At 35.4% G+C, this 19,054-nt stretch overlaps 1 protein-coding gene and 1 pseudogene across 3 annotated transcripts in view; one reads left to right on the forward strand and one right to left on the reverse strand.

The window, feature by feature from the left end:
- LOC117168711 (ras GTPase-activating-like protein IQGAP1) overlaps window positions 1-19,054 on the reverse strand; it is a 343,802-nt gene that overhangs the window by 99,235 nt on the left and 225,513 nt on the right. For all 3 annotated transcript variants that reach the window (XM_033354418.1, XM_033354419.1, XM_033354417.1), the window contains 3 exons: window positions 4,128-4,518; window positions 3,450-3,629; window positions 3,228-3,357 (listed from right to left, as the gene is read on the reverse strand). In XM_033354418.1, the coding sequence (XP_033210309.1) occupies window positions 3,228-3,357; window positions 3,450-3,629; window positions 4,128-4,518 (701 nt within the window). The remainder of the gene's footprint in view (window positions 1-3,227; window positions 3,358-3,449; window positions 3,630-4,127; window positions 4,519-19,054) is intronic.
- On the forward strand, window positions 1,251-1,398 carry LOC117170421 (annotated as a pseudogene).

Raw genomic sequence — 19,054 nt, forward strand, 5'->3', positions numbered from 1 at the left:
AATCTCCCAGCAAACAAGTTATATAATTGATCTACATCAAAAGAGGAACTGTGTTCTATAACAGTTGTTACAAGATGGTGACATAACTGTTCGAAAACAAAAAGATAAGGGAGTTCTAGAACACTGTGACAAAATTGTAACCAAACTGTTCTAGAACAAAATTGGTAACAGTGTTTTAGAATACTGTGACAAAATTGTGACAGAACTGTTCAAAAATTTTCATGTTTAGATTTTTTTCGCATTAAACAGCATTGTCAAGTATCTTAAAATTATTTTTCATGCCAGCAAAATATTTTATCCCGTAATAATTCGACATATAACTATTATTTTATGACATTTTTTATGTCAATAAAATATCTTAAACAATAATAAATAAAATAAAACGTCTTTTGTTACTACGGAGTTCTAGCACTAACGATCAAGTGTTCATTTTCTAGCACTAATAACGAATCACAGATAAATATTTATTATTGTCTATATTATTACTATTAACTTTATTTTCTACACTGTGCCGTCGGAGTTTTAAAATATTGGCGCCATCCTGCCTTCTATAATGTTTCCAATCGTTTTTAATTGGGTATCCATTATTCTGAGTTCGAGGTTAATTAGTCACTATAAAGCATTTTGATTTTGCCTCAATTAATTACAAACAGGTTTTTACTCTGAAAAACAAACAAGTTTCATCAATATTAATTTAAAAATAAGGAAATAAACGTTTCACAATAATATAAACGCTAAAACAAACTGCCTATACTTGATAATCATACTACATCACTGTCACATCGTTAAATGGTACGATTTTTACATGTTGTTAACCCATATACTTTCGACTTTTCATTCGGTATACCGCCTGAACACACATTTTTTATTACTCCTAATCGTTATTAATCATATCCAAGCGATTATTTCTAGGAGGGGACTTTATCCAAACATTCATGGAAACTTAATCAAATTCTGATATCGTTCGTTATTTACTTTTATGTATTATGTTAAACGAATAATTATTGTATCTTAGCTTAAATAATAAGTTCGTATATTCATTTGTCTAACACTCATGATAATATAAATGGTAAATCATGATTCATGGGTAAAAGATTTGACACAAAAAGATTTGATTTAGTATTTGAAGATTTGAATCCTTCCGCCTCGGGCCGTAGTTTGGTCGTAGTGCGCCAGGGAGCACAGCGATTTGCCTTTCTCGCAATGGAAATGAAGGTTCGAGTGTTTAAGAGAGGAGTCGAGGCGGTGAGAAGCATACGCGTAGAGGCTACTGTGAACAACAAGGCGGTTTCTCCAGGGCTAGGCTCATCCATTGCACTACGGTCCAGTTGACCTTTTCGAATATCCCTAATGTGCATATCTCGGACATATAATTTTTGTTAATTAAATCATTTTTATCTCGGATCAAAATATATCCGTGGGGATATCAAAATTGCCGCCTCGCAGGGTATTCCGACGGGTTATACCTGGAATAACCCGGGACATAAATGGGGCCAAATCAACTATCCCGGGATATCCTACTACTATGAGGGGTGTATAACAATGTTCCATATTTTATACATAACTGTTATAGAACTGTTATAGAATTGTTATAGAACTGTTACAGAATTGTCCTAGATTTTTTACAACGCAGCGTACGAAATTTCTAGAATTTGTTCTAGTAATGTGAGAGATCGATTGTCACAGCGTTCTAGATCTGTTACAGATTTTTTATTCAGCATTTTTAATGGAGTTCTAGCATTTTTCTATAAATGTTACAGATCGATTACTACAGTGCTCTAGATCTGTTACGGATTTTTCATACAACATTTGTAACTGAGTTCTAGAATTGTTCTAAAAATGTTACAGATCGTAAGTCACAGCGTTCTAAAACTGTTACAGAATTGTTCTAGTATATGGTAGATGACAGAGTTACTCGCATGTTCGTAACTTGTTACTAACCTGTTCCAGATCTTGTTCTTTTTCGCTCTAGAACAGTTACAGATCTATTCTGTAACCATGTTTGCTGGGCTACTAGTATGCACTGGATGCAACTTCACACATATTGACACACTTAGCTGACCATACTTGAAAATAAATAATTAGTACATCTTTCTACCTTCCTGTAGCCGAACCTGTACGACCTAAAACTTTTATAATCAAAATCAATTTTTCTTTCACGCTCGCTTGTTTTGAGAAATAAAAGGGTGCATTTATAATTTCAGATATCATTAATGTGAAAGCACCTGTTTCGCTTGACGTAATAAAGCTTGAGCTTTTCTTTTGTTTAGGCTTCCTTTGACAATGGTACTTATAAATATCCCATTGGTAAGTCAAGGCGAATGAAACATTTACTTTCTTCGACTCTAGATAATTATCACCAAAATTCAGTAAAGTAAAATGAAATCCTTTCTTTTTTATTTAGAGATCGATAATCCTCGACAAAACATCGCTCAGCAGTGTTATTTTTAATTAGACAAGCTAGATTTGCCGGAGATAAAGAAACAATACTCTAGCTTTGATAACCGTAAAGCTATTATGACATGAAAATCACCATTTTTATTGTATTTTATTAGACTTTTATTAGACTAAAAAATATTGAATATCATATTCCTAATATTTCGCGAAATATCGCCTTGACAAGAATTGTCTAAATTTTCGCTAAAAGGTAATTATAAACCTGTTCCGAGAAATATTAAAGATTTGACATTTAGTATTTTTTACTAATGAAATAAAAAGGACCATTTTCAGTTCACAATAACTTTAAACCTATCAGAGCTAAAGCATTGTTTTTTTAGATCGCTGGTAAGTTTAGTCTGCTCTAACCCGAATCCGCCTATAGTACCATGTATGGTACGCTCCACATGTAAAGCGAAAATCTGGTTTGCTGCCATTCTTTCAGTTTAAAACCCGCACGCAACCATCTTATATCATCCAGGTAACATATCAGAGTGGCCCTCCAGTCTTGCTTGAGTTGATTTGGCAACTTTATCAGTTTTTTACAACGATATCTCAACAAAAAATGTGGGCGGATTCGGGTTAACTGATATTAGTACAACTTTTATTTGCAATGAATAGGATATGACAAAATTATTTTACATCGAAATTTGTGCACTTTAATTGTTGTTGTGACAACTTAGACACGCAATGCACAGAGAAAGAGCATTTGAGAAAAAGCGGACAATATTAATAATTTTGTCTATTATCTTTGTCTATGAAATATTTAAAATATTTAATATTATCCATACCTAGACCTAATAATGAAGCAACGGTAGGTGCAGTCCCCAAATCTTCCAAAAGTTCATGCAAGGGATCTAGAGGATCGGAAGCGATCTGATCTTGATACTCCAGTACGAGTTGATGTGTGTCGCATATTTCCTGGAATTTCATAGGAGGGGGCGGAAATTCAATAACCTCATTTATCGACTTATTTTTTCATTTGAATCTCTATTCTTACAATTAAAACTTACTTGCAACGAGATACATATTTCAGGCTTTTGTATCAAAGTAGCTTCCGTGTATTCATGGATACTGAAATGTTCCTCCAGTTCTTCTATTTGGCAACAATATCGGAAAAAATTCTTAAATTTTTCGTGGCATTCTATTATGAATGGATTTAAACATACCAAATGTGTTGCCTCGTCACCAAACTAAAAAAAAATAGATTCGTGTAATGTTAACGACTCACACCACAAGTTTGTATTACAATGAATATTCTGCACTCGTCGGATTTTTGCAGAACGTAAATACAAGATTACGTGCAAGTTTTTATCACAAACTAAAAATAATCTGTGGTGTGTGAGGTGTAAACCTCATTCGTAAGGTACCTTTACACAGCCATAGAACGACATGCGTTCATTTTACCATACACTTCCATAGGATTTTTTTCCTTTTATCAACGACTAATAACGCTCAGTATCCAGAATTGGACAATTTTAAACAAAATTCCAAACTTTTGATTGATAAAAAAGGATCCCACAGATAATTTTCATTTTGAGCTTATTAAACTTCCTTATCATATAGTTATATTCTAAAAAAAATAAGCTGGTGCAAAGACTTTTAGGTTGAAATTGGTTAAGGCTTGCCATAAGGGGACAATCCATGGGACTGGTTTCAATTTAGAATAGGTTGAGAACTGAAACACTTACTCCTTTCTTCGAAGATGCAAACTGCAAAATTTTCGCAATACTGGCAAGATTGCGTCTTTGGTCATTGGACAAAGATCGATCGATTGGCAGTGATATTATATCAAAAGCGTCAGGAGCTACTATTGCTGCGTTAATAAAGTGATAATATATGAAATTTCCGACGACTTTCAACATATCCTTTTCGGGTGAATTTGGGAATTTTGCAGTCAATGTTTCATTTAAAACTTTCGCCATGTACAACATTCCATAAGGAATCAACTTTCTAGATGCAATTATCCCTGTCAGGAGTTCTTTTACTGTGCTTTTAAGTACTTTTATTCCATTGTTTAGTCTTTGTCGAACCTGGTCATATTGTAATGCTTGTTCGTGTGTAAGAGTATATGGGAGATCTCTAAAAAACAAGAAAATGAAGGATTAATTTGTTTAATTTACTGCAATACTCAGAAACATACTTGCATGTTTTTTAATATATATATCTTAATATCTTACTCTGAACTATTGTCGGATTTTCAATAATACATGCTGCAATATCTTAGAATATCCTCTGATTCAGTGAAATTTTTAGAACTTTATTCAGAATTTGTAGAATGAATATCTGTATCTCGAAGGAAAGATTTAAAAATATTTCCATGTATTTTTATGCAAAATGGATTACCAATGAGTGGTCCGAACGATTATGAACAACTTTCCAGTTGCAAGAAAGAACACAACAACTATGAATATGTTTATGGAAATTGTTTAACTAACTATTAATAATTGTAAATGTGCAAATTAATGTAAGAAAGTCTTATTGGAAATACATACTTTGTTGAGTTCGTAACCAAATTAAAAATATTTCTTTGAAAATAGTCAAACTCTGAATATGTTTATTAAAATGGATGATATGATTAATATTTATTATGAATTTTCAAACTTTTGTAGGAAACAGTCATCGGCAAAACATTCTTATCTGAATCCATAAACAAACAGAGCCGATTAGTTTAAAAATAGCTAAACTCTCAATTTTTCGTAAAATTTGTTTGAATAATTAATAATACTTGAAAATTTACAAAGTATCACAGCCCAACTGAATTTTTTAAATATAAATTGTTTAAATAATTTAAAAAAATTTTAATTTACAAAACAACATAATGAAGAGTCATCGGAAAGAGTTATCGGAAAGATATCCTTAGTTGACTTTTTAAAAAACTTTGCCTATTCCTTGAGAAACAGCCAAACTCTAAAAATGTTTATAGAAATTGTTGAAATAATTAATGATTATTGAATATTTGCAAAGTATCGTAGAAAATATTTATTGGAATTATATATTTTTTTTACCTTGAACTAATTGAGCCTATTCATTGGAGAAGGGTCAAGTTCTTAATTTACTTATGACAACTGTTTAAATTATGAATAATTTTTGGAAATTTGCAACGAAACATACAAAATAGTAATCGGAATCATATTTTTAGTTAATTCTGTGAAAAATTTAGCATATTCGTTGAAAAATGGCCAGACTGTGAATTTGTTTATGAAAATTGTTTAGGTAAATAATAATTCTAGGGAATGTAACAAGCATTGTAGAAAACAGTGCCGAAAACTGAATAGCGCCTGGGTAAGTTGTCTGAAACAGTGCCTCTCATATACCGGGCGATCTCTCAGAGGATGCAGCCTTACCCTTACATGCGGGGCTCTACAAGGATGGACGAACCATTTTCCCTAGCTGCCCATAGGAACAACAATGATTTCCCTATTGTTGGGATAAATATTTAAATTCGAAAGATTACAGTCCTTCCTGTAAACGTAAAGTTACATATACCTCGTCACTCAACCCCCAGCCGAGTTGGCGAACAAAATTCCCGAAAGAATCGTGGATTCCCGTGAATCCTTGAGCCTGACTCCGAACGCGGTATCTCCCTAGAGTGTTCAGCGCAGACTGCCCGTTCGTTCGTTCTTACATAATTATAGCGCTCTAGCTGCCTCGGGCCAGTTGAGTTTTACGTAACCATATATGTAATATTTGCAACCCTTTCGCCCAGGAATTCGTGAGATTCGCTCAGTGGTGTATCGCTAAAATATTTCTCCCGCTCTAAATAAATCAAATATATAATTAATGAAATTACACTGAACCGTTTTAGTCCTCCACCCTGAACGAAGAAATGTTGAAAATGTTTGAAAAATTAATTCGTTTATTAAAAAAAGAGAATGATTGCCTTTGTTTCTGCAAATATATAATTTTATGCCAAAAAATTTTCAAAATGGATGCATAAGTATTGGAGATGATTATGTGTGGCCGAGTATGTTACGAACTATAAACTACGGTTAATGATCTAGGCTTTAGTCCCCCCCTCCCCTAGCCGTAAATTGATGCAATGAATGAAACAAATTTGTTGGTTTCAGAATTTTTTGAAAATTGCTGTTTAACTGTGTTAAACAGCAGTGTTTAACTGTGTGTTTAACTGGACAATTTCCAGGGGTGGTCCCGAAGGAATTAAACCCCAAGCGAAGGTGTGAAAACCGTACCGAAAGCTGAATGGAACCTGCGTGAGGTGTCTAGAACGGTGACTCTGGGATACCGGGCGACCTCTCAGAGTACGCAGCCTTATCCTTTCATGCCAACGATTCCGGCCATTTAAGAGCTGGCGGCACCAATTAAGATGGATTCAACGCGATGGATCGACGGAATCTCAAGACCCTTAGGTGGACGGAGTGACTAAATCGCAACTTCCTAGAGTGCTACGGTGCGAGAAACACCCGGAGCAATCGCACTTTGCGCATCAACTTCTGTGAAACCATGCTGATCTACTACAAAAAGAGGCTATGTAAGCGGAACCCCTACTCGATGCTTTATGATCCGGAAAAACATCAACCCCCAGGTTTCTCTCCAGCCTAAAGTTCTGGCAGAAATGCGTGACGAGCTTCGTGGACATTTTTCCGAAGAATCCGATCTCTGGACTATCAATTGTTGTGTATAATGCAGCGAGAGCTTTGGACGATGCGAACCGTAAAACAAAACAACGGTTGCTCATGAGACTAAAAGACGAATGCATCATCTCGCCATAAAGAAAGGCTGGGTAAGGCAGTACGTGTCCCGCATTCAATGTATGATTGACTACCTTACATCAGGCAGGAATTTTACCGCCGCTTTTCCAAGACCCTTCAGTTACTTTCGATCCCTCACACAAGCCAGAGAAGGTCGAAGAATTTTTGAGAGAAGTCTACAAAGTGCAGCAAAGACTAGACGAAGACTTGGAGAACATAGATAGCTTCAAGGAGCTGTGTTATACCCTTATAACACCTGATGAAGAATGCCCGCCCATCACTACCGAGGAGATGAAAAAAGTTATAAGAGGGATGAAGAACTATTCCGCTCCGGGATCAGATGGTATCGAGACGTTCTGGTGGAAGAAGTTTCCTTGAACCCATCAGTATTTGGTCCGTATTTTCATCTCATATTCAAAGTCGTAAGAGCCAATTCCGGCGTGGTGGTTGGAAAGGCTCACAATACTCCTGTCAAAAATAGGCAACTTAGCTGACCCGAAGAATTACAGGCCAATTACTTGCCTGAACACACTGTATAAGCTATTCACAGCTATCCTAAATGATAGGATTGTTCAAGCAATTAAGCCTGTGTGACAAGAAATGTACGAACGCGGCTCAGAAAAAGGCGTAGCAGGATGTCTCATCATCTGTCTTTTGGAAAGCTTAAAGGTTCATCCGCAAATCGTGAGGTGCATAGGGAGACTGATGCCGCTTTGGAAAACCAGATTTACTATCTCATCTGGAAAACATCGTGTGACAACTAACAAGGTCACCTTTCAGAGAGATGTGTTTCAGGGCGACACCATGAGCCCACTCCTCTTTTGCCTTACATTATTGCCACTATCTCTAGAACTTTGCCATTCCGACGGGTACTTTTGCGGCAAACCTGCAGATCGAAAGTACAAGGTCACTCATGTATTTTACATGGACTATCTTAAGATATATGCTAAAAACAAAGGGCAAATGCATCTAGCTCTTGGAATTGTCGACCGATATACTAAGAAAATAGGAATAGAATTTGGGTTAGACAAATGCGCCAAGGTTTATTTGAAGCGAGGAAAACTTAATTGCATCCCTCAAGACCCTGAGCTCGTGGATAGAAGCGGAATACGACACCTTTGCGCTGGTGAAACTTATACATACCTGGGTGTGCCACAGAGCAGTATTCTGGATGTTAAATCTATAAAGGATACTCTCCGAAGCAGATACAAACGTCTCATCCCACGGATTTGGTTTTCCGAACTGTCGGCGAGGAACAAAGTATCTGCAACGAACATGCTTGCCGTCCCGGTAGTGCTCTATTCATTTGAAGTGGTTCCATGGACGAAGAACGAGCTCAGATTCCTCGATATCCGGACAAGAAAGGTTATGCACATGAACAAAAGCATGCACCTTAAGTCTTCTGTTCCGCGACTATACAACTCACGCCGTCAAGTTGGTATATGGAGTGGGCGAAGGAGCGTTTCTGTACAAAGCAGCGGAGGAGGCTGCTGAAACACTTGGACTTAACTTTAGTATTAGGAGTGAGCAAAATGCATAAAATATTATCTATCTCGAGTAATGAATCCTGAAAGCATGGATTAAGAAAGCAAAAGAGAAAAACTTCCGTGAACAACTCCTCTATAAGAGGATGCACGACATCTTCCACAGAAATGTGGAAGATCAGTCAATGTCCTATGAGCTAACTTTTGCTTTCCTTAAATCACCCGGATTGAAGTCTGGCACGGATGGTTTTATTTTGGCATGTCAAGACAGTGTCATTTCCACCTTAACATACCGTCGCCACATTTTAAGCCAAGACATTCCCTATGATAGCTGCAGGGCGTGCCATGCACATTCCGAGCATTTCTTACACATACTATCTAGTTGTACAACTCATACGGAAACAACCTACATCCAAAGGCACAATGCGGCACTAAGAATGCTTTATTACCATCTCTGTCACTCTGACGGCATAAACCTTAATATCGCTTCTCTAAAAGCTCCTAGGGAAATAGTAAAAGCTCCTAGGGAAATAGAGTCAATTATCAAGAATGAGAAGTGCCGCATATACTAGGACTTTATATTCTCGACAATTGTTTCTGTTTCGCACTCAAGGCCTGACATAGTTCTTCTTAATAAGTAGGTTTGATAAGAATCAAATCAATCCTTTCTTCGACCGTTAATGCAAATAAGAGTAAAATTTTTTTTGTAGGTCTTGCGGTCTTCATTAATTAAAAGAATAAAACGAAATGATTGGAAAGTTCTTTTTTTTTTTAAATTTTGTCTTTCTGACGTTTCGGCTAACACTGCGTGCCTTTTTCAAAGAATCTAAATAAATAATATATAAATAACGATCTTTTCTTACATATAATTACAAAAAAATTGATTTTTTTATTTTATTTAAAAAGTAAAAGAAATCAAAATTACCTGCGCTTATTATCTTTTAAAAAAGCAAGAATATTAATTTTGGAGTCAAACATCTTTCAATAGTTCATGTCAATTTTTTAAAATAATAATGATGTGTGACACCAAACGAAATTAAAATGTAACGAAAAACATATAATAGAAAAGCCTAATAAAAAATTGAAGCGGCTTTTTTTAATAAGAAACTACATCTTATTTGACGGAAAAATCCTTACAATGTTTTTGGACAAGGATGGTTCTTCTTGGTCTTCGAGAACTTTGCACGAGACTCTTGCCGGATCATCGTATTCATTCCGTTACAGATTGTAACCACCTATCTCACGGTCGTTAGACGTGGTTATGGCTGAAATTATACCGCGATTTCGCTGGGATCGAGTGCATTTTTTCAGATTTGTACCCGCTCCCGGCGAAATCCCTCATTCTTCTATCGTTGCATCATATTCTTTCAATTAGTGAGAACTTTCTATACCTTCTGCAAGCAAAGTTTAGTCGTCCTCCAAACGTTAAATTGAGAACTTGTCTCGTCTTTGCAGTAGACAAGTTCAAATGATAATTGGATAACAGTTTTAGAAATGATTTACATACAGACAAGCTCGATTGTTAGAGCAATTTGCTAACAATAAAAAATCAGTTGTATTATTCATTCTAAATGACAAGTCCTTCAATGTATTTTTTGTAAAAAAAGTTTAGAAACATTGCTTCTTTTTTTCAAACAAACTTCTCTCGCTCGTGAACGTTTTTGGTCCTTGAAGCCGGATAAATTGAATCGTACTTTCTGGGTAGTTCGCGAGAGCAATTGATATGTGTGCATCACCAAATCGTACATGCAGCGAGAAAACCTAAAGGGAGTAATGTATATATAATTTTAATCCTTTTTTTGACAGTTTGCTCTCAACAATTGTGTAACGTCTACAAGCAAAGTACAACAGATCTTTTTCTAACAAATTTTCTATCAAAGCGCATGCACCTCTATCCCTTTCAGTATTCGATGATGCTGTATCTAAAATTAATGCTTCAACACATTCTTGAAGACTTCATCTAACAAGAATTTCAAAAACAGCAGATGCCTAGTATCTTCCAGTCCCAGATTGCAGTACAGACACTCCAAGAAATTGTTCAGCATCGCCATTCAAAAGAATTACAGGCAGTCGATCAACGGTATCCTTACCTGTTAAAACTAGAAGTAACTTACCATCCTAGTGCACGACAGAAACTTGCGATTTCGTGTCCATGACCAGTTCTTCAATTACAATCGCCTTTTCTTCACGCAATTTTTTGTTTTATATGTAAATGGATGACTAGTTGATGATAAAATCCTGGACCTAATGGTCTAGTGCCTCGTTAGTAGAAATCTTTACATGAACTGCATTCCTGTCACTGATGTTACATTTATCTAAGGCTGCAAAAAGCTTAGGAGTCACTAGAGTACGGCTCCCTCTCGCCTGTTTTTTCCTTTTGGTGATGAAAATTTCAATTCTATGTATTCTGGGAGAGAAGGTTCTACCACAATCTTATCAGTGGATTTTCCAGCAACTTAAACATTCATATCTGTACCTGATTCCAAATGTGATGACGCTTGTAGAAAGACACTAATTCGTCAGTTTTAACATAACAAAGATTAATTAGAGATTCAATAATGCAAAATTAAATTAAAAAGCTTGAATGTTAAAAAAATTAGGAGTATTGCATGATTGAAATTTTTTATACATTACTCAATTAGTTTTTCAATTTCAAGATTGCTTCGCTCTTTTCTCATCAGTGCTGCCTCTTCTCGTTCTGCAATTTTTCTTTATCTTATAATGTCCTTGTAATCGATTCGAAACATGAACCTTGTCGATGCTTTAACCTTTGATTCATTAAGAACTGCTTATCTTCTTCAATAGTAATATTTTTCAAAACCTTAGCATGTGCAATGTTAAAAAAAATCCTCGAGTATCGATTTGAAATTTTCTTCATTTTTTTTCTGAACCTATGATTTTCTTCCAGCGTGTTTGGCACTTTTGCATAAAGTTAACTTTACCACACGAAGATTGAAAAATGATACGCTTAAAACGTCTTTATTTGATGGTAATTTATTTCCAGTTATTTCATGCCAATAATATCCAAGTAAATACATTTTGTCGCATAATAGACGGGCAGAGAACATTGTTGCATGAAAATTTGTGTTGACTCGTCCGATATCGGGGAGAGAACTGGGTCAGGTATGTGGCTGAGTGTTTAACTGTGCTTTTGAATTATAGGTCCTTTAGATTTTAGAAGAACACCTGCTCAATACAGCTACTCTATTATATACTAAAAGTGCTACGTGCTTCACGAAGCCCTCTAGACTATCCTCAGCGAGAGTACTTTGAGTAGCTTTATTCGTGGCATACTTTTTGAATTTTTCTTGAAAACAGGTAGTTATAGAAGAAACAGTTGTACAAAAAAATATACACTGACACAAAACGTCATGGCAACGAACCACATAAAGAAGCGCTGGAGAAATATAAAGTAGCAACTCTTGATAAACATTAAATTTAACTCTTAATAAACATTGAGTTGAAAGCTGCAAGCTATGTCGCCGTAACCGAGGAACAAATTCGAGCAATAAGAGAATTGGTCCCCCAAAAACTCTCTGATAGTGCAGTTTCATTTTTTTTTAGGAAGGGAAGACATGCTCCTGTTGAAGACTTGAATAGTAATAAAGATTTGATAATAATTTTCAGATAGAAGCCATCTATAATCATGGCTCCTCCAATTCTATGAACGCGTTGGACAATATCACAGATCACTACAACAATGCTGCGACACGTTAATAGGTCGTTTTAGTAATAATTTTCACGCAGTTTCTCAGGAATCGCAAAATGGGTTTTCCGCGTGGAAGAAAGAAAGGCAGTTTAGAATTACTGGCTCTAGATGTCACGAAATTTATATCTACACAAAAAATACGAAACTTGACTGGGAAACTAAATCAATCAAGTAGTTTTATCCAAAAGATTTCAAAAGTAAATACGTTGAGCTTGAACTTCTTTTCGAAGAATGTGAACGTCTGCAATATGAGCTATCTCGTCAAGTAACAGATGTCAAAGTCAGTTTGATTACACAGGCCGACAAAATTTGACAAAAGTCAAAAACAAGAAAGCAGACCAAACATTTCCGAAGGATTTTGATGCGCTGAATCCGAATCCGAACTCAAAATTGCTCCTGTACGTCAGGGTTTCAAGATATCCTAACTTAAAAGTGCCAAAAACGCGTTTTTAGCTGTTTTTGAGATTATGTAACTGTACAAGAAAAATGTCTACCACAAAGCTAATTTGGAATTTGAAAGTACTAATCTTTCCCTTTCAAACCTACGTGGATTTATTAGGATATCTTTATTTTTCACCAAAATATTGTAATTTGATATTTTTTATTTTAACGTTTTAACCCATTAACGCTGAGGTGTTCAGATTTATACAACACATTTTCTATTGCTGACAGAACGATATTTTTTCTTCAAAATATTATCTCAGGGGTTTTCGAGGGGGCCCTTTCTATTGCCGGTGTCAGTTTTTTGTTATAACCCCTAGAAGATCCAATATGGCGGCCACAATTTAGGGCTTTAAAAAAGAACAAAGGATCCCGCACAAAATACCAACAAAAAAGCGTACAGTCGTTTGGAACCAAACTTTTCACATTGATAAAACAAAAAAATGGAACCCGTGTCTTTTCATTTCTACGGAAGCCGTTTCCTAGGGGTAGAAGCCACCCCTAACAAGCCACAAGGATGCTAACCCACCTGACTCTGGGAACAATATGTTTACTCGCATATTTTTCTTGGAATAATGAAGTTCGCTGCCACAAGCGGCTTAACACACCTACCTTCTAATCCACCTAAACCCAGAAATTACCCCTACCAAATCATAAGCAGGCTACCCCACCTAACCCTGGGAGCAGCGAATTTAGTCGTTTACATTTCGCGAAATAATTAAATTCCACACTACAAGTGGGCTAACCTTGAAATGAAATTTTTCAATTTAGTATATTAACCCATTAACGCCGAGATGGTATGCCATTGTCCCTTGAAAATGTTATTTGTAGGGTTTTCGGGGGTTCCTTTTCGATTGGCTCAGTTTTTTGTTATAACTCCTAGAAGAGCGAATATGGAAAACAGTTAGGGCTTAAAAAAATTTACTATTGTGATTCATTTAATATTGTAATTTTACTTAGGATTTTCCAGCTTACTAAGGCAAGACTCAATATTTTCCAGCCACTTAAAGCTAAACTTGGGATTGTCCAGCTAAACAAGAAAGTACTTAATATTTTCCAGCCAATTAAGGCAAGACTTTAGATTGTCCAGCTAATTATGTCAAGCCTTTAGATTTCCCAGTCAATAAAGGCAATACGATTTATCGTCCAGCCAGGCAAGACTTACGATTCCCAGCCAGATAAGGCAAGACTTGGGATTGTCCAGCTAAGCAAGGACGTACGTAATATTTTCCAGCCAATTGAGGCAAGACTTTAGATTACCCAACCAATCAAGGAAAGCCTTACGATTGCCCATTCAGTTAAGGCAAGACTTGGGATTGTCCGGCTACACAAGGAAGTACTTAATATTTTCCAGCCAATTAAGGCAAAACTTTAGATTGCCCAGCCAATCAAGGAAAGACTTTAGATCGCCCAGCCAATCAACGAAAGACTTTGAATTTCCCAGCCAATAAAGACAAGACTTTGTATCGCCCAGCCAGTCAAGTCAAGCCTTTGTATCGCCCAGCCAGTCAAGGCAAGACTTTGAATCGCTCAGTCAGACAAGGCAAGACTTTGAATCGTCCAGCCAGTTAAGGCAAGACTTACGATTGTATGTCCAATGAAGGTGAAACTAATTGATTGTTTTCTTATGGAAACGTTCGCACTTCATGTCAAACAATTGTTGAAGAGACTTTCGTTTATGACTAGTAGGGTAATTATCATTTCTTTGCAAAGACTAGCAATAGTCGGGTATCATTCTTACATTGCATCGACCTTGATAATGTTGCTCTTTTTGGTGAAAGTCTTGATGAAAGCGTTCGCCCATTTCTTCACAGAATGCTCCAACATTTTCTGGGAAATAATCCAAATTAGATTTGAGAAAATGTAATTTCATACTCATGAAACAACCTAATCTTTTAAAAGTCTTTAACATACTAGATACAATAGTTCTAAACTTTGGATCTTGATTGTTCCCTAAAAATTTCTGTATAACATCTCTGATACTCAACGATGCATCCTTTTCAATAGATGTCATGGTTTTGATAAAGTCATCATCTTTGATAAGTTTTATTATATCAGGCCGAACAAAAATACCTTCCTAAACTTTGGCATCACTTAAATGCGGAAATGTAGATCTGATACAATTGAAATATTCTCCTTCAGTGTTTAGGGCTTTCACAAATAGCTTCATTAACCCTAGTTTTTTATGAAGTGGTGGCAATAATACTTTTTTCTGTCAACAAGACTTTCATAAACAACATTATACTGACCAACTGTCCACTCTAATCTGTCTGGCCATTTCTCCGTTATCTAATGTTCATCCCTTGCACGACTGTCCCAAAGGCAAAGAAACCAAGGGTATTTAATGTTTCCTCATTGTAAACCTATTATAAGATTTATCATTTTGAAGTCACCACAAATAAGCCAATTATGGACATTGTATTTTATTTTTATCAGGAGTATTTGGAAAGAATCATAAGATTCTTTCAGTATAGTTAAGTGACCTACTGGAATTGCAGCGTATTCATTTCCATTATGTAATAGTACTATTTTCAGACTTTCTGTACACGAATCTATAAAAAGACGCCAATCCTCTGGCGTATATAAGTTTATTTTATATAAATTAATGAGTCCTTCGATATCATTACAATACACAATCCCACTGTCCATTCAAAAGTACTTCATAAGCTTGTCTTCTCTATTTCTGTAAACAGTTACTCTAGTGCCAGGTAACCATAGTTTCCTCTCTTTGAGTCTTGAAGCGCAAAGCTCAGCTTTATCTTTCGGAAGATGGAGGTGACACATAAAATCGTCTAATTCGTCTTGGTCAAAAAATGTAGGACTTTCATCATCTGGTTCTTCCCACAAAGAATCTTCAGTTGCATTAGAATCGTCAGTATCCATTGATTCGTGAGTTGATCGGTCACTTTTGTTTTCAGAGTGATTTCTAATACCAATCTTGGCTGGTGTAACACTTTTTACATCAGAGTAAACGATCTTCTGCAAATACTTTTTAGAAAAACCTCCTGTTTTGCATAAGCAAAAGTAACAATCAGTATCATGATCGTTGGGCTCACGCCAAACAGGTGGTTGAATAACAGTCTGCGTCTTGGTACTTTCATCTTACCAATTTGACAAATTTAATCTACAAGCATGACAAATTGAGGTTGGTACCCACGGACAGATTTCAAATACAAAAAGAATTTTATTACCTACGCATCCAACCGTTAGCCCGCCACTCAAACGTGATCTCTAACACCGTAAGATTTGTACCAAAAAACGAATTTCATCACCTACGCATAACACGCCATAAAAGCGTCGCCAGCTCAGTGAGCCAGCTAGAGACCAAAGACTGTCTGCCCCGTAGAACGGCGCGCACATACAGCGAATGTCAACATCAGAATGCATAAAGAGTGCGCAGTAGCATTCCACGCAGTCCATCTTCTTTTGTTTTATCAATGTGCGAAGTTTGGTTCCAAACGAATACACGCTTTTTTGTTCGTATTGTGTGCGGGATCCTTTGTTCTTTTTAAAGCCCTAAATTGTGGCCGCCATATTGGATCTTGTAGGGGTTATAACCAAAAACTGACACCGGCAATAGAAAGGGCACCCTCGAAAACCCCTGAGATAATATTTTGAAAAAAAAATATCGTACAGTCAGCAATAGAGAATGCGTTGTATAAATCTGAACACCTCAGCGTTGATGGGTTAAAACGCTAAAATAAAAAATTTCAAATTACAATATTTTGGTGAAAAATTAAGATATCCAAATAAATCCAAGTAGGTTTGAAAGGGGAACATTAGTACTTTCAAATTCCATAGTAGCGTTTGTGGTAGACATTTTTCTTGTTCGGTTACATAACCTCAAAAACAGCTAAAAACCGCGTTTTTTGCACTTTTAGGTTAGGATATCTTGAAGACCTGACGTACAGGAGCAATTTCGAGCTCGGATTCGGATTCAGCGCATCAAAATCCTTCGGAAATGTTAGGCCTGGTCTCTGGATTTAAAATTTGTCGGCCTGTGTTATTTGTGAGATATATCCTTTGCTAGGGTATTCTCCAGATGGCGTAATCTTTTTATATAATAAACCGGATTATTTGCAGACAGTAACAGTTATACTTTTAAAAAAACCACTCATACTATGCCCAAGATCAGTTAAGTCTGGCAATTTTAAATTTGCAGATAAATGATTTTACATTGTATGCTTCCGTCGATAATACCTCATATGTTATATAGAGATCGCCTTTGTTGTAGATCTTTTAGGGCATTATAACTAGCTAATTTTAACGATATGATACCGTTATTTAACGTATCATTATTATTATCAATTCAAAAAATTATAATAAATTATATTAATTTACTTACCTGGTAATATATAGCCGACCTTTGAAAATGCAAGGGGCTTACCTCATAAAGCCCTTACGGTTGCCACCGTAAAGCTTTCATGTTCGCTTTGCCACTACTAATTTAATCATGTCCAGGATTTTTTCATCAACATGTTATCAATTCACATTTCAAGAGAAAAAATACGTGAGAAAAAGGCGATTGTAATTAAAGAGCAACTCATGGACTCGAAATTGTAAACTGCTGTCGTGTACTGGAATGGTAAGTTACGTACTTTCAGCGTTAACAGGTAAGGAGACCGTTGATCGACTTCTAGTAGTTCTTTCATATGGCGATGCTGAACAAATTCTTAAAGTGTCTGTACTGCAATAAACTAGCATATCTCTGGGTCTTAAGCGTTGCCCTAAACCTTTGAGACGAAACGCGATAAAAAAAAGCCACTTTGATAAACTACAGTTCAAACAATTTAAAGGGCCAAATTTTAAGTTCTCTTTTTCTAATTATTTGTTGCTATACGAAATTACGTAAATGTAAAATATGCGAATTGTTAACAGGAATATCAATAACATAATTTTTAAATAAATAATTTTAATCGATTGCTACTTGTTTTCGCATACTATTTCGTTTTTTCCCATTGTAGACTACTTTACAACTTTTTACAATGACACGAAGTGTAGTTTTTTATGAATATTTAACATTTTTAACGAAGGAACTCAAAAATTTGATCGTGAACTTTGACAATTGCTTATGAACCAATTTTTTTAACTTTCGTTTAAGGTTTGGTTTTTAGGTGTTTTAGACTATTTTGCAGCGTTTAAGATTGACTCTTTTTTTAAGGGATTTAAAATAATATTTAAATATTTATATTTGAAAAACTCCATTTTATTTGCCAATTAAAGAAAAATATTATGATAACTTTCGATTAGTACAATAACAGTATCTTTAAATATATTTCAAGAGTTCAGACTTAAAAACAATGAGTTTCTGTCAAAAATTAGATGACACATTTTTGAAATTCGAATTCTGAAAATATTATATATATACATATATATATATATTTCATGAGTTCAGAATTACAAACAATGAATTTCTGTTTGTAATGAATTTTCAGAGTTCGAATTTCAAAAATGTGTCATCCAATTTTTTACAGAAATTCATTGTTTGTAAGTCTCAACTCATGAAACCTTAAAATTTGCATTCTAGGGGGGCTAAAAACTGGGCTATTTCCTCACGGGTTCTGAAGGAAAGTTGTGAAATCTTACAGTAATACCTCGTCAGGCCATATTAATACAGCCAAACACACATAAAAAGCCTTACTTTTAGTAGCTCTTCTTTCGAAACGAATTCCACTTGCAATATTAATTTTGAAAAACATTAGAATTACGCGAATTAATAAAAAAAATCTTGATATTTTTAAATATACGTCTTATGCAAGTATCTCTAACATGTTTACTAGTATAAAGTCACCCGTTCCGAAAACTTAATTTCATCACCAGGTGGTGTATTAATTCGATATTGTACCAATATCGTATCGTAATAATATTGTACCAATGCACACTTTTTTCTGTGCGCCTGTTATTTTTATTGCGTGTTTCATCAGTATGTACCTTTCGATTTTCATTTTCATTAACTGCACAATTATTACTAAATTAGAAAGATAATTTGTCGCAACACTTACTATGTATTTTTACCAGAGTTTATACTATAATTCCGAATATGATGTTTTATTTAAATCCATTATTAAATAAAATAATTGCATGCAAAACAATTAGATGCGCTCTCAGCGCTCGTATGAGATTCTAGTAGGTGAAGAACTATGAACGTTTAATTTTCACCGTATTTAACGCAGACCGGAGGCCGACAGCCTAAATTTGATATAGCCCATGAAATCGAAGATAAATTTCCTTTGACCGTTTGAAAATTCATACTTAACTTCAAAGGAGAATAT

The sequence above is a fragment of the Belonocnema kinseyi genome, chromosome 3 (genome assembly GCF_010883055.1).
Source record: "Belonocnema kinseyi isolate 2016_QV_RU_SX_M_011 chromosome 3, B_treatae_v1, whole genome shotgun sequence".
NCBI lineage: Eukaryota > Metazoa > Arthropoda > Insecta > Hymenoptera > Cynipidae > Belonocnema > Belonocnema kinseyi.